The 23509-nt window shown below is 40.4% G+C and overlaps 2 protein-coding genes across 6 annotated transcripts in view; both read left to right on the forward strand.

The window, feature by feature from the left end:
• Nucleotides 1–23509, forward strand: part of LOC119546396 (laminin subunit alpha-1) — a 70090-nt gene that overhangs the window by 4781 nt on the left and 41800 nt on the right. For both annotated transcript variants that reach the window (XM_037852642.1, XM_037852641.1), the window contains exons 2-4: nt 11283–11605; nt 20101–21992; nt 22625–23439. In XM_037852642.1, coding sequence (XP_037708570.1) covers nt 11283–11605; nt 20101–21992; nt 22625–23439 — 3030 coding nt within the window. The remainder of the gene's footprint in view (nt 1–11282; nt 11606–20100; nt 21993–22624; nt 23440–23509) is intronic.
• Nucleotides 4764–10995, forward strand: LOC119546397 (mediator of RNA polymerase II transcription subunit 22). 4 transcript variants are annotated; one of them, XM_037852647.1, is made up of 3 exons: nt 4764–5177; nt 10252–10338; nt 10393–10995. In XM_037852647.1, the coding sequence occupies exon 3, from the start codon at nt 10450–10452 to the stop codon at nt 10870–10872; it is 423 nt and encodes a 140-aa protein (XP_037708575.1). In that variant the 5' UTR covers nt 4764–5177; nt 10252–10338; nt 10393–10449; the 3' UTR covers nt 10873–10995. The 4 variants fall into 4 exon arrangements, with proteins under 4 accessions (XP_037708575.1, XP_037708574.1, XP_037708573.1 ...); XM_037852646.1 differs by lacking the exon at nt 4764–5177 and adding an exon at nt 7651–7789; XM_037852645.1 differs by lacking the exon at nt 4764–5177 and adding an exon at nt 7651–7789 and having other exon boundaries at nt 10252–10318.

Raw genomic sequence — 23509 nt, forward strand, 5'->3', positions numbered from 1 at the left:
CCAAAAAATATAAAACAACAGAACACAACAACTTAAGGGACTTTGAAGTGGTCTACCTCAAAAACTCTCCCGTGTTTGCATTGGCCATAAATTAATGTTATAGACCAAGTTTTGATAAGACATTGACGCCGTCTGCGAGGCGGCGACGTCCACAAAAACCCGGGATAAAACTAACAGCCACAGAGGGAACACTCGTAGAATGATGACGGCCACCGGAACATTTAACGGGTCAGCGGCTGTTGATGTGCAGTCACACGTTGGTGGGTCAGAAAATGGTAGATAGGATGGTCATGGGAATGGGTGGGGAGTCGGGAGTGGGGAGTGGGGGCCACAGTCTATAAGCAGGGGCCTTGCACAGAGTGTATAACAAATTCGAAGCTCGTTAGTGCAGACACTTGAGATAAGAAGACGAAGATGGGCGAGCGAATAAATTGTTTCTAGTTTTCAGATTGTTTTCTTCTGGAGAAAATGTGGGTCAGTTCGAATGGGATTGGAGGGGAAGCAGCTGCAGTTTCTATAGTTACTAAATTAAAAGAAAATAGTTATGGTTTCTTAAGTAGTGAATAAATAAATATAATTAGGTACGATACCACATTTCAGGGAAAATTAAAAACAGACTTTTTGTATCTTGATTTCTTATCATTTAGAACATATTTGTTTTGAAACTACACTATCTAGCTCTATTTGTTGAAAACGATTTAAATAATAGTAATACTAAAATATTAGTAACGATATGATTATGTCAGTGGAACCATACCGTAAGTTATTGGAACATTTCTTATAGAATACCCACAATCTCTTTGCCGCTATCATTCACAAATAAGCTCCTCACCCATCTCAACAGTATCGGGGTGACAACCAATGGCATATATCCCCGAATGATCAGCAGGTTGAATGGAACATTTTCATGTTCCTCTTGGTGAGATATCTTCTGTCTTTATCTGCCTGCTTGTCAATACTTTCGAGACAGATAAACGATCGTTGATCGAATGCCACGGCAACTGTCATTGAACTTCATTGATAAACGCCCTTAGGGGGACAAGTAAGACTCCTCAGTCTGGAACAAAGTATCGGTTTGCGATGCAAGTGATAAGCTAAACACATATACGATATCCCCCGAAAACTACCCGTATCGGTTTTCCATTTCTACCTGTTACGGTGCAACGTCTCCAAACGTCGAGCCTAATGACCTTATGTTGCGGTGTAAATATATCAATATCAAGCCCCTCCTTGTCAACACATCCAATTTCCTTCCCCCCATCAAATCCCAATTCACACTCCCCAGAACTTTGGCAGAGATGAAACGCTTTTCGCTTCTGGGAAGGGAAATCCCTGCTTTCTTTTGCCGGAATCTCTTCTGAACGGAACCAGGGGAAAAACACTTGAAAGTGTTGTGTAAATATTATAGAGGGTAAGTCGGGTGAGCTGTCAGTCCCCTGGACTAATTATGCTTTATGTTCGTGCTAGAAGAAGTTCTTCTCCACGTCCGTGGAAGTGAATGTTTGGAAAAGGCTTTTCTTTGAGGTGATTTTGGTGTTTTTCCTCCAACTAATCTTTCTGATGAAAGCTTCATTAAAAATGAGGTGTCTCTGGTTGATCGTCATGTGGTCTATACCTTTTACAGTGAAATGGCACGGGATGTACATAGTTCTTATAAAAGCAAGTAGGACCACCCGATCGATTGATAGAGTATAAACACTATTTTTGGGATCCAGGAAGTAAAGAGCTTTGGTGGTTTTAGATAGTAGGTATTCCAATTCTCATAGATGGGGTGTCGATGAATTGTACTTCAAAAACCCTGATCCAGGTTAAAGCCCAATGATTGGTTAACCCTATTCAACTCTGTTTAATTTATCTGAGAGACACCCAGACGACCGCCTCAAGTATCTTTTGTTGTATCTTTAGTCTCACTTGTCTGTATCTTATGCACATTTACAAATGTGCCGACAGCCAGGGACAAGTTTTCGCCAATCTATTTTGAATGGAGTAGACGATGGACAAGTGAAGGCGCAACGGTGGCTCATCCATCAGCAGACTGGGTTCAGATCCTGGAACAAATGGGCATTTTTGAGGGGGGGCACCAACTGACAGACAGACAGCTGCCGAAACGTGCCTCCGAACATGAGTCACGCGTAGAGTGTGAAAATCTTGGGGCAACCACCTGAAAATTGCGGTAACGCCCACTCGGATTTTCCGCAAAACACTTGCTGAGTAATGGAAAAAGAGAACTACTCTGAAAATACGTTTTCCACACACGTTTAAATGCCAAAATCAAGTTGGAGTCTGAGAAACCAATGAAACGACAAAACAAATTGTCTGTAGACACGCGTTGCCAACATACGCTGAAAGCTGGAATCCTAGAAGATCAGGTTCGGGCTCGGATTCGCATTTGGGTTCAGGTTCAAGTCCCCTGGCAGCTTGTCTTCCTGGCTTACAGTCTCTGACAGCTCGAAAGAATTGAAACATTTTGGCATTGCCATTGATTAGTGTTCTAAATAACGCAGGTCGGGACCAATCAATGAGAAATTGTCGCATTGCATGCAAAGTGGCCAGGAGAATCTGATCCGATTTAATCCAATATTGGAGCCTTTCGGGGATTGGGATCAGAGAAGGCGACGCGACACGATGCCTGACAAATTGCTTAATTAATGCGATTCGAAGGCTATTTGTTGATGAAACCAGTTATTGGCATTTTTTTAAATGAACATTCGAGTTTACCTAAAATTTTGGAACGGCGGTCGGTATGCTATAATTGTATTGCGGTTTTTTTGCCATCCTTGAAATAATATTTACGAGCTTTCAGCTGGCTGCCAAAATATCTGTTTGCTAATTATTTTTGGACTAAATTAATGTGCATTTTATGTGCAAAGTTAACAATGCAACTAAACCGCAAATCAATCACTTTTATAATTTATTCGCTTTCAAACTATATTTTTCTTGAATTATGTTTTAAAGCATAATATACTATTCATTTTTTAATTGGTAGATCAATGCCAGCTTTTTAAACTTTGACTAGCTTTAACATTAAGATATCAAAGACTTTAAGTTCCCATTAAATTTTGGTATCTCCGTTAAGTTTCCTACTTTTCCAATCACTCGCAATCGTAACCATATTGGATTTGCAATTTGCTTAACCAAAATTGTTAGTTTAATAATCAACATCGCATTGGCTTAACAACCACTCCACTCAATTCGGCTTGAAAATTTCTCAAGCATTTTCGCATTCAACTTAGGAGATAATTCCACAGCAGCTTGTTCAATAAAATCGTTAATTGCCACTCAAATGGCAACATTTTTTGTGACGCTGACGCGACAGGATAAAGGCTTATCAAATGGCAATAACACAAAATAGCCTGGACATGGGATTTTTCCTGAGGCCAAAACTGGTTGGATGAGTAAGTCCGGCGACAAGGCGATAAAAATTTGTAGTCAAAATGAGAGATACGAATCATCAACAGCGTCAGCCGACATGCAACGTAAACAAGCGAAATTAATGCAATTTCTTCAATGTATAAACAATTAACCAGCTCTTGGAAAGGGGTCTTGGTGACTTGTGGTCCGACTGGGACCAAACAATTGACCAACTTTAGACCGAAGTGGCCAAAACGGTGGCGGCGCCATCAAATGGCTAAAATGGCGCCTGCGGCGCGATCGTGGGTTGACTTCCCCATGACTTGGTCGGCGCCTTTTTACAACCAAAACTAACGCGCTTACGGACCATGTGCTAATTAAATAGTTTACAAGTCAACTCTGATTGCCAGGAACCCAGTTTGGCTGCCGCCCAAAACTCCGCCAGAGATTTATTGAAGTTTGTCCAAAAACATCGATTCGGGGCGTTTCAATGTTTTTATTATAAAACCCGAATGGGACAGCTCTCTTGCGGGTAAATGATTTGTTTATTGCCGATCGCGTACAGCGTGTGCCATTAATGGCTGCCATTTCGAATTAACAGGCACTCGATGCCTGCGGATGACCGGACGACCCAGTTAATGTCTGACTTAACTGCCGGTTAGGTCGTTAAAATAGACAACATGCCATTAAACAAGTAGTAATGAAATTATGGGTTGTCTGACAAAATCGGTCAAAGGATATCAAAATTAGAAGAAAATTTGATTTGAAACCTTAAAGTTTTATTACCAGGAACGTAACATTCGTAGATTTTAAGTTTCAGTAAATAAAAAGTATTTATCTTATCTATTTAAATGTACATTTTTAATAATCTTATAATTAAAAGATAATCGTTTTTAGCCTGCTCTAATGGTAATATGTTTTAAAACATCCTTGATTTTACAAGATTTTGTAATAAAGTAAACCATAACTATTTTAAAATGGTAATGGTAAACCGCACAAATGCAGAACAATCTGACGTCATCTTGCATTCATGCTTTAATCATATCTCGTTTCCCTTTTTGTGGCCACAAAGAATTCCACAACTCCACCTCGACTTCCTGTAGTTTCCCTTTTCTGCATTTTGCATTTCCTACAGCAATAGCCCAATGCCAGACATAATCTCAGTCTGTCTAGACAGACGACAATGTCGGCGACACAACTTGTCAGTCCCTGTCCGCTCGAAGGGGAAGATGACTCAGAGTTTATAAATTTAATTATGACATTACTTATTATGCGACTCTCGCCTTGGCCTGGACACAGAAAAGAAAAAATATAGGAGCCAACCAAGTTATTAATAATATCTGACAGCTAATGACAAATTAACAGTGCACAAAAAAAATATCTGAAAGTGATTCCGAAAAACCTCCCCAGGAGAAGTGTGGGCGACTCGTGTCTCCTCGAGGGGCTTTGCCAGATATCGAATATCATAAAGCTCACCCAAAACCCACTCAGGCGTAACTAATGAGTGCGATATGAGAGGAGACCCCAAAAACCCCAAAACCAAGCCGATCTCAAGATCTCGTTTGCGCATGCGCAGCATTCGGAGCAGTGTTGGTTAACGTGGGGCAAACATTGACTGGGAAAACGAAGCTGAAAATGCATTTCGAGTGATTGGCAAACACACGGTGGGTCCATTTGTCCACCTTTCCCATCTAATGGCCCCCAATGCTTTTTGGCTAATGGCTGAATGGGCCTTTCAACGCCTTTTCGTGCAATGATTGCAAGTGGATGATAAGAGCTTTTGACTCATAAATCGTGATAATTATCTCAGCACAAGTGCAGCGGAGGTGAGCTCACCTTAAGCCCCAAACATTTTAATGTTTTCGTGGAGCTTATTAAATTATTAAGTGAACCGCTACACGAAAAGATTTCGCAGGCAGCTTACACAATTCTGATTCCCGATTAGATAAAAGTTGCCAGCCTCTTTGGCACTCGAGCAAAACAAGTCGCTTAATTAAGAGCCAAACTTAATGGTTGGTCGGGAATTCTCTAATGTTATTATCTTTGTGGGCAACGAAATATATTAAACTACTAAATTTATAAAGCTAGTTGATAGATGAAAAGGTTTTCCATTATTCACATGTTATTTTTAAACCAAAATATCTGAGGCATTTAAAATAACACGCCTAATATTTATATAATTTTATATAATCAAATGTTAATCCTAAATATTATCTGAAAAGTGAACTATACCAAAAATAATTTTGTTACCTTAGATATTTTTACTACACTATAAATATTTACACTAGCAAGCAATTCTTAAAAGAATCTCAATTTGTGAAGTCTACATTTTAATATTTTATTTCAATATTTATAAATTCAAATGATAAACCCAAGTATTGCCCTAAAAATCTATATATTTAATATTTATGTATCAAGAGATTCTTAATAGAAAAGACACAGTCTACATCTTAAGATTATATTTCTTCACTTCATCGGGTGAGCACTGTTTTCTGATATATTTAAAAATTAGATCAAACCCGATTGTGTCAACACTTCATATGGAATTTCACACGTACAAAGATTTCTGGTAAACAATTTCCTTTCCTTTCGCAACCAAAGTTCAAATCAAACATCCGCAGAGATGAAAGGGGAATGTAGCTGCAGGGCTTAAGAACTTTTCACCTGGTGTGTGGCAGGTGACAATTTCAGTCGAACTTTTACGATGCTCGATGGGCGGGTTCTAACCGTATCTTTGGGGCTGGAGGGGACGGTACTGGTTTCGAGTACTCGAAAAATTAATGTACCCGGTCGGTGTTGGCAGCCAAACGCTTGACTTGTCCTCTGAGGTTCGGGAAAAATGCATAGACAAATGTCAAATATTTATTGAAAACAAACAGAACTGGCTAACAAACCAACAACTGACAAACACGACGATGGACATGGGGTTTTCGTCTTGGCGAGCTGCGTCAACACATTTCCAAGAAAAGAAATAAAATGAAAGGGGGGGCACCAAACTGACCAGAACTGAAGATGTTTGGTCATGCATCGGTGCAGCGCAGCGTTAAAAGCCGGGAAACAGTGGGAACCGAACGGGTTAAGATTGGATGGGATGGACATGGACTCACGGATGGATGGTTGGTTGGCTGGATGACTCTGGGGCCAGACGGATGCCGAGTTCTTGTTGGGTCCCGTCAGTGGGTGCTTCAAAAGCTGCTGACCGATGGTGAGAAGAACACATGCTCGGTCTGTCCAGCACCACCAACTCTTTCTACCAACTGCCAACTGCTGGATACCGGCTACCGGCTTTTCCTGACGTCTTCAAGAGGCATCCCATCCAGTCCGAGTTCTCGGATCCATGTTCGAGTTGTGTTTTAGAAAAATATTTATCCATGCCCGGCCTGGTCGGCCTGGTCGGCCCGACGATCGCGATGATGATGTTCATCTATCTTGGGACAATGTGGTCGATGACTCCGCTGGGTTATGCAAGTAATGCTTGATTTGGTATTGAAGACTGGTAGCTGCCACTCAATGGAGTTCGTTGTTGTTTGGATGACTCACAACAACAAGCGCGACGTGTGGGTGATGCAATTAGGGGGAAATGGTGTTTGAGGAGCTATGTTTGCAGTTTCCCATTTCGGGGTGACTTGGGAACTTGGAGAGGTGATGATTGTTCACAACTTAATTGAGTAGACTTTATTAAAAAGATAGTGTTATTTGCCGATAATACATTCTAGGTATTTCCTAATCGTTGGGTTGCTAAATTGTTGAAAGTTCAACAGAAAATTTGGGAAATTGAAGGGACAACCTTAAATGGTTCCTGTTAACAGCTGTGGTAATTCTTACAATTTTTTGAAAGTAATAACATGAAATATTTTATTTTTTATTTTGAGTTACTGTCTAAAATTTTTAACAAGGTAATATGTACATAAAATACCCTTTCTAATTTGATTTTAAAGTAGTGCATAGTGAAAATACCTAAATTTTACAGAGATTCCATGGCTTTTTATTAAGGTAGGGTGATTGCTATGGTTTCCCTCAACTGTTGAATTGTTGAACTTTTGATCAGCCTCGAGGTTGTTTAAATGCTGAAATTTCTGGAAATGGAATTCATCAAAATTCAACAATTTAACATTTTAGGGAATTCCCTAATTACTCTGGATTATTTCTCGATGTTTTCCTAAATATTCGATGATTTAAAAATTGTGTTTGTTTTAATTATCGATTTTAAATATCGATGCATAAATTATGTTTGCCAGCCCTATCCTTATTTCTATTAATAGAGATGGGAAAATATCGACGCTGCCAACATCAAATTGTTATCGACTTTTGATCCAGCTCTAACCAAAAGTCATAAAGTCGAATCATTCTACAATTTTCGGCGAATTGGCTCATTTCGACGTGGTCAATCCAAGTGCAGTGTCAAAAATATACCTACATATTTGGTGATCAATACTGGGTAAGTATAATCCTTTATGAACGCACACGGGAAAAAGCAAAGAACAGTCAGGGGAATTCTTCGGCGCACGTGCTTGTGCAGTTTAAAAGCATTTCACTGTTCTGCATTTTATTCATATCGACATGGCGCACACGGTACAGAAATATTTCCACTATTTTCGGACGGGCTGCCGGGGATTTGGCTATCTGGGCCCCATGGGGTCGGTTCCCTCCCAGCCATTCTTGTTTTCCTTCTGGCCAATTATGCACACAAACAGACAGCTGGAGGCAAAAATTACAGTGGAGCGAAACGGGGCATGGCATCTCCATCTCCTCCATATCCAGCTGCTTATTAAGTCGTTGCAATTCGCAATCCAACTTCAAAGATGGCAATGGAAATTAACCAATTGCTGGAATAGACTAGCCGGCTGTTAAGGTAATCTCCAGTTAGTCAGCCATTCGAGTGCTTCCTGTCAAAGTGAAATCCTCCTGTCCAATCAATTCTGCCGACTGCTTTGCATAACCAAATTGGCTTCAACTTGCACACAAATAATGATTTTCGGTAGCTGAAAAAATGCATATATTATTTTATAAAGAGTAAACCAAAAAAGAAGGACGCCGTGAGGAAAGCAAACTTTATGAGTTTTGACAGCCCGCTACTGAAAAAGAGAATGAATAACCCGATGGATGGTTGGGGAAGCAATCAAAATTACGGCCATAAATAGGTTTCCCTGGAGATTGACCCCTCTTGACTTTGAGGACTTTGTGGAGCTCTTTTGGCAAACGGCTCAATTACAAAGAGGGCGACAAAGAAAAAAAAAAGAGTTGAAGACAAAGATGATGGGCCTCGAGTTTATACACATATATACCGACAAAGAGGCGAAGAGCTCTTGAAATTAATTAAATATTTAATTATATTTTTTAAAAAAGCCTGCCAAATAATTTAAACTTGGGCGAATTTAATAACAAAAGAATGATACATGATGTGTCAAGGGATCAACTGTCAAAATTTAAACAAGTAAAAGCCTACCAACAACAGTTTATTTCTTTAGATATACCATCCTATGAAATCTGTTTAAAGTACCTTAACTATTTCCAGTTCAAGAAAACCAATTAATTTTAACAAATCAATACAAATAACTTCCCGCAGTCATCAATAATTGACACCAGACATGCCAGCCAATAATAATCTGAAATAAAGTGAGAGTATCACTTTCACTTTGAGAAAAACTGAGAAAACTAGGCTTACCAAAAATTGATTTAAAGCGATCCCAACAAATGTTTTCTTCAAGTCAAAGCGAAAACCAAGAAACACTGCTCTGGGCAAAGTTCAAGCATAAAGTGTTAAAAGCGTGAAAGAAAAACTTATCGACAGCTGTCAAAATCGCCCAACTCAAGAGGAAACCGGCAAATGGCATTTAAATGTTTTGACAAATGACAAATTTGCGGTAGCCAAAAGCAGGGAAAAAGAGAGAAGTTAAATAACTGGCGACTTCAGGCTGGAGGTGGCCTTTTCAACGGCTGTTCGGAGTTATGTATAGGCCTCTTAGCTCCCACTACGCCCCTCCGATACTCCCAACCCCCCACAAAAATATATTCACGTTTTCCAGCGCTGACAGCTTAAGTGAGAAAAGTATTGCTGATTAAATGTTTTGACAAATTGAATGCGCCACAAAAAATGAAAATATTTATACACTATTAAAAGGTCTTATACAAGTTGAGATTGGCACTGGCAAGACATTTTTAGAAATTTTTCAAAATAAATTAAAGTGAGTAATACATTTGCTTTAAAATTTGCAATACTGTTTCATTGCCTATTCTTCCCTCACTTAACCCATTGAAACTTCAGAGACCAGCCTGAAACTTTTCTCATTCGACCAAAACTTTTCTGTTGATCCTTCCCTATAACTTATGTGCCATTTTGCTGCAATTACGTCAACATTTTTGTCTTGTTCACAAAGTTTTGTGTTGACAATTGCCAAAAAAGCTGGGCAGCCAAAGGAAACAACTGCAAACAGCAGCAGACTGCAATTTGGAGCTACCAAACATGCAAATGGCATACCAGGTCAACATCTGGGCCCCAACTACAACTCAAACTGCAGGCTGCCGTTTGTTGTTGGTCAGCGATAAAGTTTATCTCGAAAGTTGCCCAGCTTTTGGTCATCTGGGCACCGTGAGATACTTGTACATTTTTCATACAATCCAGCCAGCCAGTCAAGTCAACCAACCAATCAATAATTCTCATGGCACAAAGTTCAGAGCAATCCAGAGCAGCTGCCCCAGTAGGTGATTTATTGGCAATGTTGTCTTGAGGGCTTGTTCTCGACTTGTTCGGTTTGAGCAATTTAATTGATTGGCCTGGGAAAAACTGTCAGAATTTGAATAATGGAGCTAAGGAAGCTGATTTCGGCTGTAGCGATTTGATTTGTTACAATCTCAAGTAAAGCGTCTCATTAATCGATTTTTGATTTATCTCGTTTTCAGTTCAATTGAAGACCTTGAAGAATTAAACATTTAAGAGACTTAATTCAAGGGAATCAAGGATATATCGGTTAGTTGTGGAGCATTAAGGTTGTTAAGAAGAGTATTGTATTTATAAATTAATTAAATGGTTTTATTACTTAGCTACCCGAATTAAGATATATTAAGTACAAGAGAAAGTTGGCGAAATAAGGCAAGAACATGGCAAACACCCCGCAGGCGAAGAATGCCCTCCTGATGTCCTTCAAGTCCCAGTTGTCATCCGACGTTCGCAGCATGTTGGTAAACTTTGAAGAAATCCTGAAGATGGCTTGCAGGGATAGAAACGGTCAAATTCAGGAAACCACTCAGTACGAAATTGATGCTCTGGAAATGCAGCTGCGTGCCGCCAATGTGGTCCGTGCTGCAGATTCCCTGATGAAGCTAGTGAACGACCTCAAGGAATACCACATTCTGTATGATTTCCCGGGCATCGACGAGGAAATCAAGAAGAACTGTGAACTAATACAGGCCAAGACACTCGAGTATGACGAAAAGATAGGCAAATTGGCCCAAGATATGGCCGATGAACTGGTTGCCCTGGAGGAGGAGTTCTATGAGTACGGCAGCCGCAACTTGGATTAGTCTTATTAACTGGACTACTACCTAATCTGTTAGGGATTTTCTTTTACACTGACAACGATTTTTGTATCTCAAAAGCATATCATTTTAGAAGACAAATAAAATAACCCCCTAAACTACTTATTATTTTTGTGTATTTTATGTTTTAAAGTTTTGGTACTTATAGTCGACATTTTATTGATTTGGTAAGCAATACACCTGTTCACAACATAAAATAACGAAGAACTGAAAGTTTTCTTACTTGGAGAGATTTGGCGATTATGTACTTCGTAATCTTTTGGATAAGTGATATGACTAGCAATTTTAGAAATTAAATAAATGGTATTTTTTAAAATTATGTACATTTATAAAATTACTAGCTTATTTGTATCTCACTTTGATGTTTCACTAAAGACTATACTGTCCACTTGCAGCCCTTCGATTGCTGAAAACCGACGACTTGTACTCATTTAGTGACTCCGGAGGCCTCTATCCGCCGCTCTTCAATGTGATTCCCCGGGCTGAGATATCCGTGAATGCGACATGCGGCCAGAACGGAGCCGAGGAGTACTGCAAACAGGTCGGTGCCAAGCCATGTGGCATCTGCAATGCCCATTCCTCGGATCAGGCCAAGCAGCGCTCCATACAGTCGCTAATCTCGACGGTCTCAGGACTTGAAGAAGGCTGGTGGCAATCACCGACTCTGCAGGGTGGCCGGCAGTTTGAGTATGTGACCATCTTATTGGATTTGAAGCAGGTAAGACAAACTTGTGTCAAATGGAGACCCATCTCTCGTTCAACCCATCCAAAATTGTCGGGCCTAAGCTCTTGTGACAGACGAGCTGTGATCCAGTTTGTAATTAAGCCGCTGAGTTGTCACTCATTTACAAGCGATTTAACGCCGGCTCCATGATCCATCGCTAAACATGCTTTGGTCTGTCCCATTGGAACTTTGAAATATGATCTTCTCGGTGTTCGGTGTTGGACAGAAACCAGTTTGATGCCTATTCAGTTCTAATGCTCAAAATGGCATATATAAATTGGTTTTGATGGGCTCTTGATTAAGTCATATTGGTTTACATACAGATATTCTGTAATATCCACTTTCTTGCAGTTGAGCAATTTAGACTTTCGTTTCCGCAGTTTTTCCACATTTCAAATAAACTTTGTGTACTTTCTTCAGTCCTTTAAAATTACACAAACAGTTTTTCTAAGATGATTTTAAAAGCAAATTTAAAAGACTTACCCAATTAAAATAGCTTAGACCTCCCAGAAGGCGTCTGTTACCATATTTTATTTCACACTTGCCGCGGATCTTTAAATCTCTATTGGGTGCTAATCGTCCGCCGATAGTGTTAATTGGAATTTCAAAGTGCACTCGAGCACAGAATCCCTTCAGATCCACACTTCTCCCATCGACCCTATTGGCCAATAATGTGCTAAAAACGGAGAAGGAATGAAACGGAAAATGTATATCATCTGTTTAGCATCAGCCGACACAAAGTTGACATTCAAGTGCGGCTTGCACTCGAATCTTCCAGCAGATATATCAATGTTTTGATATAATTTCCCCACTGCCGTATACCATACACCATAAACCATATGCCACGGGACCGGACCATTCCGGCACACAAAGACAGAGTATCCCGGACCCAGGCAAAGGCATTGAGTGTGCACTTAATTAAAACGAGAAGCAGCCAAGAAGGAGGAGCAATATCCACAGACTGGAAGTGATTTAAAATTAAAAACATTGTTTTTGCATATGCCTTAAAGTATGAAAGATTTATGACAGCCATGCGTTGCTCTCGGAGTTTATTAATAAATTCCTGCACGTCTCTTATACAAAAAGGGGACTTTCATACAGTAGTATTTAAATTGGTCTCTTCACTTAATTAATTCTGACAATACTTATTACTAGTTGCCAAACAGAATCCAAATATAAATGGCAAACCTTTTATGGCATCTGCTTTAGTCTATGTATATGTCAACCGCTTGGTCGTATTTTTTTTAATGCAATTGTGGCATGTTCTACATTTTTGGTCAGACAACGACCACAGAGTTTATAGGTTCCCATGATTTTCCAGATATGGACAGAGCGGATGCCGAGGGAACGAAGTCAAATGAGGGGCATGTGTCAAAATTTACACGCTCTCATTCCGTTGATTTGCTTGAGTGACAAAGAATATTCACAGCTTGTCTGGTATTTTGAAAATCGTTTCGTTTTTTATGTTTTTGTTTTTGAAAACAGTTTAAAAGCGGAATTTTTTAAGAATTTTTCAAAAGTTTCAGACTTTGCATTCTTAAGACCTTTAAAAATCAAGGAAACAGGCAGTTTTGTGACTAATTTTGTTTCATTTAAAATATATATGAAGATAGGTAAAACTTATGATAGGTACTTTTTATTTACTTCATCTGATGTGATGGAACTAGCTTGTACTGTGATCTAAAAAACTAGTTTCTTCTTTACTCCTTGCCGTTCCCCAAGTATTTTTAACAGCTGCCATCGGTCCCATTCAATAAGCATCAACACAAATAATTCTCCCCTAACAAGTTCACTAATTAGCTACATCTCCACAATTAAGTGTGTTGTGTGATTTGGCTGTGAAAATATCTTAGCATTTGTCACAACTATTTAGAAACACATTAGAGAGATCCCCCTCTGTCTGTTGTTTGTTTCCCAATGCCAAGCCAACCGAAACAGAACACGATTTATGACCTCAGAGGGAACTTGACATTGACGTTGGTCTGTCTATCTGTCTCCCCAATGGGCGACAAAATCTTTGGGACTTCCAGGCTTCAGCGGATTCTCCACCCCGGCGTGGATTTTAACAATTAGACTAATCGAGTGATTTACAACAACAACAGCCTCGGAGACAAGATAGAAACGACAGGCGTGTGTCAACGATTTGACAGCTTAAAATATTTCTCTTCGCGCTGGGAAAAAGGCGACAGACTCGGGCAGTCCTCGCAGACCGGTCAGAACCGTAGACATAGCCAGGGATTGTCCGTCCAAATGTCGCTTTGTCAGTCAGTCAGTTGGGCAGTCAGCCATCCAGTCTGTCAGTTTGCCAGTAAGCAGTCTGTCAGCCTGTCTGTTCGTACAACAATGTCTAGATTTATGCTTGAATGGCTTTGGGGCGCGCGTGACTAATTGAAAGTCTAGCGAGAATTCTACGGACAACTCGGCCAGTGGCTCCCAAACTGTGACTGCAGTTCGGCAATGGAAATGTTCTGAAAAGGAAAGCCATTTCAGCTTGAATAAATCAAAAGATAATAGTTTAGAAGAGTCTAAGTTATTTTCTTAGCTCAATAAGAGTTACATAGAGTTTTAAAAAAAATCTATTTTATTTTTTTTTAATTTAATTAAAGTTGTCTAGCTTACACTTCCAAAACTTCTATCTGATCTGACCAATAATTTAGTATATATAGTCTTTGAAAGCTAAGTGATTCAGGTCGTAGAGTCAGTATTGGGTACTTGGATGGTTCCTGAATGGGTACTTCTCCTTGAAGTGTTTGAAAAAATGGTCTAGGTAGAAGAATTTTTGATATATTTAAAATGTTTATTTATATTACCAAGCAAACCATCATGTAAACTTAAAATATCTTTCGAAACGACTTGTTATTGGACCAAAAAATATAAATTTCATAGGGCATAGCCATGAAATTTAATCGAAGATAATAAATTCCCAAGTTCCTTAATTCTGATTTTATAGCAATAAAATGTATTACCCAAAAAGTCTAAACCATAAAAATATTTGGCGGCAAACATCATACCAGTCTTACAAATACGAGTATTTCCAATTTGAAATGTTTAATGTTTGTTGGTGTGTACATTTTTTATACCGACATTTAATTGCTTCATTAAATTTAGCCAAATTTGGCCAATGGAAAAAAAGAAATAAAATGCGAGGGGCCGGTCATTTGGCATCGCTATTGGTTTCGTAACTGTAATTCAAATGTTTGACAAGTTGTTGCAACATTCGCAGCGCCAACAGAAGCAACAACAACTGCCTGCCGAAGGAAACAAATGCAACAACAACGAGCAAAGCGTGTTACAGCCACGTTCGAGACGCATTTTAGGCACAGCAATTATTTTAATGGTCAATTTATTTATTTGTTTGGCCTGTGATTTTCGTTGCTTTTTTCTCGACATTTTCCCTGAATTTGCCTTTTAAAGAATGCTTCCTCAGTTGGTTGCATTTGCATGAATTTCCTGCATGGCTTTTATTTTTTGGGTCGGGGTCTTAACGTGATTGAAGCTTCGCTTGAATTGTTTTCATGTCATTTACCAGGAAGCGGATTGTATTTTTAATGGCCAATGGCACAGGGCGTGCAAAAGTAAGAAACGAAAATAAGTAAGTGATGTAAGAATTCGATGTATTTAAATTAAGGTTGAAGAGCTTCACCCTCATTAATTTTAAAACATATAATAATCAAGCTGATGACATAAACAAATAAGGGTTTAGACGATAGGTGGCGTGTTTATATGGTGTGCAATATCGGAAACCGCAGATTTGCTTCATGCATATCTCCATCTCTCGCACACCCCGCAGCTGAGTAATGGGTACCTGATAGTCGAGTTCTTAGACTGTTAAAATTTGTTTAAATTAAGGTTAAGGAGACACAACCCCATCATTAATTTAAATAAAATTAAAATAATTAATCTGATGCTATAGACACAAATATTTGAGCTGCACCCAAAGAATTATTCAAAACCACATTCCATTAGCATTTAGAGCATGAAGCTTTACATTCAATGTAAGCCTCACACCACAACTGCTACTTGTTCAATTCGGATAATACATTTTTATTTCTTAAAGTCCAAACAAGTTATTCCAAACTTTTTTCATTCTTTAGCCGCATTAATGCGCCAATTTTCAGAGATAAAAACTTGCAGCAGACACAAAACTTTGCGATTACTTCAGTGCGAGCAGCCAAAAACACGTCGGAAAGTCTGAGTGAACGATATAGGGAAAAGTAAGAAAATGTGCAAAAATATATGGGAGAAACATGTCTGCCATGTGGGTTCATTCACCATGTTATCTAAAAGCGTGCCAAAGCGAAAAATCGGACAAAAAAGTAACAGATTCTGTTTCTTCCAATGGGCCACCTCCACACCACTGTATAATTTGGCAAAAAATATGCTGAGATAAAATGCTGTCTGGCACAGAGGCCCAAATAAAACTAAAGGCAAGCCCTAAATTTGTTGTCTTTTATTTTGTTCCGTCTCACTCTGTCTACTTCAATTTTTTGGTTGTTTATTTTTAAAAATTTTACGATGAGTTTCCACGTTCTGTGTGTTTTTTGGCAATTAACTGAGCGTCCGTGTTGGTTTTCCTTCTTTTTTTTTGTGCTTGGGCGCAGAGGAAGTTTCCTGTCGGTTATGCCCGATGGATTTTCTTCATTGAGCGATAAATATTTGATTGCCATAAATGTTAATTCGTGTAATTTACGACATGCATGAGGGAGCCCCCCACTTGCCACTCAATTTCGTTTATCAACTCAAATTACCCCGCTAAGTTGGTATCCCGTATCCATACCTCTCGTTCCCACTGAATATTTTAGCAATTTTGTTAGTCTCTCTTTGATTTGGCCTTATCAGTTGACAAGCATCTGGTAACAGGTTCCAGTGCATAAACAATAACTCACTCCCTCCGTGCAGGAGATTCCACTGACCAAATATTTATACTAAGAGTGATCTCCATCGGTGCGTTGTAAACAAGTTTGCTGTGTGTGCCGTCAATTGGTGGAAACTGATAAAAACGTCAAAGTGTTACCCCTGAGGCCTTCACCTGCCGCTTCTTCGATTGCAATCTACAACGATTTTCACATCTCCACGGGTTGGGGCAGAAGAAGGCCACGACCACGAGGTCTTTTCATAGTTCGCCTCCTTTATCTGGAACTTGTTTTGGCTCAACAGGCACCAGGAAGTCACTTCGGGAGCATGGCTTGCTCTCGAGCTGATTGCAATCAAGGACCTGGACAGATATTTGATGGGGACAACATAATTCACTAGAGATACCTTATCGCCTTAACTCGAGTGTGTCAAGCTCAGTGGCTCCTTAGCGAGCAATCGGAAGTACACTATATGCTTCCAATCCTATAATCGAAACGGCCAATGTGGGTGGTGATTAATCTTTATTATGTGTATCAATACATAAAAATAAAGATATTTAGAAAGAATTAGGATAGGTAAATTACTTTATTGTATTTACTTACGACCAATAATTCCCAACTACTTACATATTTGGTTAATTACAATATTACGTATTAATTTTGTTTATTATATAGCATATTTTATTGGTTTTCTAAATATTTTTAAATATATTGTAAATATTTATTTATAAATTGTATCTAGATAATTGTATATGTAGATAATTTGAACAAACTGGTATCCAAATACGCGACTTTTCCGTTGATTCGCACCTTAATTTATATTTTAAAGCATTCAAAATTCAACTTACATCGCGATTAGTTTAATTTAATATTTTCTTGTTAGATTGTGTTGCAATTGAACCTTGTACGCATTTTGCAAGGAAGATATTAAGATATATAATAAATATGAGACTTTTGCTCACTTTTGTTATTTTAGACAAATAGTAAAACTACTGAGTCGCTATTAATAATATGACACATAGCTATACATACATATATTTTGAGCTTCAGCTGACTAAAACTCCAAAGTATTAGGAGATCTGTTTCTCTCTCTCTCTGTGTTTGAAAAAAATCAACATTTTAAAAAACTTTGAAGGACATATTTAGTTTAAGGCACATTATCAGAATGCCACGATGAATTTTAATTGAATTTTAATACTGCTAAAATAAGTGCAATACTTTATAGATTATGGTATAAAGAAAACCTTTTTAGGGTGCAGTTTTCTATATAGCACCAGCGTCTCTCTGCCTCCACCTCCTTTCCTTTCCTTTTTTTCTCATTATTGTGAAGATAGACTTTTGCTTTTTGGTATACTTCCAAGTTAGGAACCGTAACCAGTCCGTAAATGAGCAATTTTTCTGTTCAACAATAAAGCTTTGTAAAGTGTTTTTAATATTATTTTTAAGGAGTTGCCATATCATTGAATAAGTACTTGAACTTGGCACCTTGGGCGGACATGGCTTTTGCTTTGAAAATTTTGTAGTCGTGTGAAATATTTGTCTGTTGGTCGGAAACTGAAATGGAAAATGCTTTGCTCTTCTTATTTATACTTTTTTATATCCTTCAACTAATCCCTTTTAATTGCCATTTATTGAACCGACATCATCAATTATAAATTTTATTATTCCAATTATGATTTCTTAACCATATGTTAGTCCTTGAATTTATACTAATACCTTTGGTACGTGCGGAATAGTCAGCAATTAGCGGAGAATGTGATGCACTTGGGCTGCTTCAGCAAAAACTTGTCAGTTAACTAGAATGTCAGTGGCTCCCTGAAAAGGAAAATCCTAAAATCCCTTAATCCCTTAATCCCATCGAACAAATATTAGAGGAATTAACACAGAGAGTAAATATAAAGGCTAAAAGATTAAAACAATAGTGTATGAATGGATTTATAGGTCTTAAAGTCTCTGATGCTGTTACACTCATATCGTAAATTTTTGGTTTCACTTCCACATCCCCTATTTAAATCCCCTTACAGATTTATTTTTCGCCGGTCTCTTTCACTTGTTCATTTTCGTAATCTTATCAGCTTGACAGACGCCGTTGTTGCTGTAATCGAATACAGGCGGCACTCAATAAGGAGAACGCACGCATGCGCACACCTCCTTCCACTCTCGCTGGCATTTGACTTCTTGTATTTTTGCATTTTATCAGCCTTGGAAAATCGGGGAAAATGTGTGTCTGCTGCCGATGCTGATGCCATTAGCTACTTAGTGAGTTGTGGGTAAACAAGTGGCTTTGAAATTTGATAGAGTTGTTTTTGAGTAGGTGCTACAGGGCAATTGCTCTGCAGATATCGTTTTCTGACTTGTCCGCGGATTTGCTTTGGACTCGCGATGACTAGCGAAAAGCTAAAGGAAAAATTAAAAAATAATACCAGCCACATATCTGGTTAGATGGCGCCATGTGGCTGCTCTAAGTCAATGCGTCGTAATCAATTATACACCTGGCCACACCTTCGCCACAAGTCGCCCGTCGGAAAATTCAATTGCATGCCTTTTATTGATTTCTCATTTTGGCCTGCCTTGGTCTTTTTGGCCACCGATCTTCGATAGGCGCAACATTTTCAGCGTCTCGAACACGCGACGTTTTTGGCATTTCGATGTGGATTTGATATTTTTTATTCCTTTTTTTACAGCATATACGATTTTTCCAAATATCGTTTGTCAGCTGGTGCCGCCGGCCACGTTCAAAAGGAGCCACAGTTGGGCGGCGGTTTTTGTAGGGTTGCGGTTGGTTGACAGTTCGGGAAATTTATGACGCAGCGATGGCAATGTTGGGTTATAAGATTTTGCCAGTACCACACGGCATTAGCGGTGATATGCAGGCAGTTTGTTGGTAGTCACAGATGCAAAGATATATGCCTGCGACTGGATAGAAACATCACTTGCTGACAGAAACACTGACATTTGGGTGCGTAGATAATTTATGGCTCATTTGCCCATTGGCCATTAAACCGAAACGCCGAGGTGTGATGGCAGTTATGTTTATGGTGGGAAAAGAGGTTTACCCAAAGATTAAAAAAAATACTTTTAGTTATGTGGGGTATGCGATAATTAAAGAAATTTATCAAATGGGGATATCATATATATAATTTATCATATTATAAAAGGCAGTTAAAATATGAAACCATTTAATATATAATAAAGCTAAAAACCTTGCTTTCGATTTTAAACAATGCATCCCTGTCAAAAAAAAGATAAGCTTAAACATAAAACTTTATGGTGGGAAAAGAGAATTACCAAAATTTAATCAAATATATTCTTAAACAAATTAGGGTATAGTTTATTACATAAGGATAGAAGCCTGCCATTCATCTTATAGAAAGCCTTAATGAAGGTTTATCAATATTATCAAATATGTTAACCTAATTTTTGCTTCGAAGCAATATATCACGGCTTTTAGCCAATGTTTTCCTGTTTATTCCATGATTTTTGTTTTAATTTTATGAAAATGTATACTTTTAAACAATTGTGGTTTATTTTTTATTGAAGTTATGTTATTAAATTATATCAAATGCTTCTGCCCTACTCTTGAAAATAAAAATATCTTATGCATAAACTGATGTGATATTTACTTCTCTTTCACAGACCTATCAAATCTTTTCGGTGTGGCTAAAGTCGGCCAATTCCCCTCGTCCAGCTTCCTGGATACTCGAAAAGTCCCTGGATGGCATTAACTTTGAGCCCTGGCAATACTTCGGGCTGAGCGATGCTGACTGCCAGAGGCGATGGAACCTATCCGGACAGAGTGGCAAATATGTGTTCCAAAACGACACCGAAGTTGTGTGCTCCACTCAGTTTTCCAAACCGGGTCCTCTGGAGAACGGAGTGCTGCATGTTTCCCTGCTGAAGAATCGCCCCGGAGCCACGGATCAGAGTCCAGACCTAATGAAATTCATAACGACGCGATATATAAGGATTCGGCTGCAGGGCATGCACTCCACTGCCAATCTCGACAATAGTTTGGACTGGCTGCTGGACTCGCCGTCGCTGGAGAAGCACAGTTTCTACTCGCTGTCCCAGTTGAAGATCAGTGCCCGCCTGGATTGCCATGGCCATGCGAATCGCACCCAGGAATCGCCAGGAGATCCCCTGCTGCAGTGCATCTGCCAGCACAATACCTGCGGTGATCAGTGCCAGCAGTGTTGTCCTCTCTTCCAGGACCGACCTTTTCAGTTGGGTGGAGAGTGTGAGGTCTGCCAGTGCTATGGTCATGCCGAGAGCTGTTCCTACGACTCCTTCCTGGACAAGGGCATCTGCCAGAGCTGCTCGAATCACACGGCTGGCAATGAGTGCGAGTTCTGCGAGAGTGGATTCTACAGGGAGCCGGATGCACCGCTCACCGAACCCTGTTTGCCCTGCTCCTGTGATCCTGCCCGCTCCACGGGAAACTGCCAGCCGGATGGAGGTGCCTGCTACTGTCTGGAGGGCTTTCAGGGCCCAAACTGCGAGGAGTGTGCTCCGGGATACTATGGAGACGAGTGCAAGCGCTGTGAGTGCGACGAAAGGGGAAGCCTTCCCTCCAAGGGATCCTGCTCGGGCAAATGCCAATGCAAGCTCAATGTGGAGGGCAACACCTGCTCCGAGTGTGCACCAGGATACTTTGATCTGAACGGAGAGAACAGCGAGGGTTGCACCAGCTGCTGGTGCTCCGGGGTCTCCCAAACATGTCACAGTGCCAAGCTTCAGACCCTGGCTTTCGAAACCCTCAACGATTGGAAGTTGACCGACATTCAGAGAATGAAACCCATTTCAATACCCGTCGATGCCGAAGAGAACCGATTGATCTTTGCCAATGAGCTGGACGAAGTGGAGGCCATCTACTGGCAAGCTCCGTTGGGTTATCTGGGCAACCGGTTGACCAGCTATGGAGCCAGGCTGCAACTGCTTCTGTCCTGGGTGGTGATGAGGGGCGATACGTCGGGAAAGCCCACCACGGGGCCCAATGTCATTCTGTTCGGCAAGAACGGACTGAAGATTGCCTTTGGCGATGAATCCCTGGAGGGATTGCTGGTCAGCCTGAACGTAACCCTGACAGAGGAGGGCTGGTATCATGTTCCACCCACGGTCAAGGACATAAAAACCAGGCTGCGGCGAACTGAGGGCGGTGACTACCACGGAGAGTCCGTGACCAGATCGCAGTTCCTCTCCGTTCTCGTTTCGCTCGATGCCATCCTCATCCGAGCAGCCTTCCACACAGATCAGGTGGAAACTTACCTGGAGAGGGCTGTCATCTATTCGGGCGGCCTGGAGTTGGGCGGTGAGTCCTCCAGCCGAGTAGAGCAGTGCCTCTGTCCCGCCGGCTATACAGGGCTCTCCTGCGAGGGCTGCGCCTTTGGCTACAAGCGAATCTACGAAAACACCTCGGACCACCAAATCCTGAGCAAGTGCATCCCGTGTCCCTGCAACGGACACTCGAACTCCTGCGATCTGCAGAGCGGAAATTGCGGCGACTGTATGCACAACACCTTTGGAGATCGGTGAGTAGGAAAAGAAATACTTGCTTTGATATAAAATATTACGGCCTATAAACATAAATTATACCTAAGTACCCTTAAATTACAATTTTCTAAAATTTCCAATAATATTAATTTAATTCAGTTGGCTGTGTTTAGAACCTATGATTTTTCTTTGTTTTTAAGATGTTACAAATGTTTTCAAAAATTAAGACTTACAAAGTACCAGGAAATGTTGGGACTATAATTATTATGAATATTTTTTTTAATTTACATATAGAATTATAGACTTAACTTGAGTGATGCCAAACATCTTTTTTTCATTGTGTTTCTAGGTTTTATGGTATCTGGGAATAGTAGCAGAAAAAAAATTTAACTGTAGCTTTAAGTAAATAGCCCAATATATTTTATTTTTATGTATATTTGTTATTTATTAATTTTTAAGATTTCTAGTTACTTCAATTTAAAAAACAGTGCGGACACAAACCCTAAAGAATTGTGGTGAATAACAATACAATCAACATTACAAATTCCACAGCCAGCAGAGTTATAAACCCATGTTTGGTGTCCCCACTAACTCACCACTGCAAGCCAGGGCACACACCATCAAGCCGAGACTCGACTCCGTTAAAAATTCAAATTCTTTTATTTTTCAGCTGCGAACGTTGCCAGTTGGGTTACTACGGGAATCCCCTGCAGGGAACCCCCAACGACTGCAAGCGATGCGCCTGTCCGCTGTCCGAGGACTCCAACAACTTTTCGCCCAGCTGCCAGCTGAAGAGCTACAACTACATGGACTTGAATCCGCAGTTCGAGTTGATCGAACATGCGGAATACATTTGCACCCAGTGTCCGGAGGGCTATACGGGTGACCATTGCCAGGTTTGCGACGATGGGTACTTTGGCAATCCCCGCCAGCTGGGGAGCAGCTGTCAGCGCTGCGATTGCGCCGGCGGACCCTGCAATGTGACCACTGGCGAATGCATCACCTGTCGCGGGAACACCGAGGGCTGGCACTGCGAGCGCTGTAAACTGGGCTACTGGGGTGATCCGGCCATGGGCTGTGATCCCTGCCATTGCCATCCGGAGGGATCGGAGAGTGGACTGTGCGACAGCACAGATGGCCAATGCCTATGCAAACCCCGCTATGGAGGTCAAAAGTGCGATGAATGCGATGTGGGCTATGCCAATGTGGAGCTGCACTGTCCAGCCTGCAATTGCGATCCCCTGGGCTCCCTGATCCCCGACAGATGCGATCCCCGGACAGGACAATGCCAGTGCAAGGAGGGAGTGATGGGAGCAAAGTGCCATGAGTGTCAGGATGGTTACTTCGGCATGAATGCCGCCGCCGATCGAATGGATGATCTGGCCGCCTTGCGTGAAAGCTCTGATGGCGATGACGATGATGATGTCTGGGAATTGGTTCCAGATACCGAAGATCCCAACAACGACTCTGCGGTGGCCTGTGAGGGTAAGTATCCCAGATTAGAGCTCAAAGCGTAGCGTCTAAGAACAAAGGAATTCCTCGGAATGAGTTCACT

Source organism: Drosophila subpulchrella, chromosome 2L (assembly GCF_014743375.2).
Source record: "Drosophila subpulchrella strain 33 F10 #4 breed RU33 chromosome 2L, RU_Dsub_v1.1 Primary Assembly, whole genome shotgun sequence".
NCBI lineage: Eukaryota > Metazoa > Arthropoda > Insecta > Diptera > Drosophilidae > Drosophila > Drosophila subpulchrella.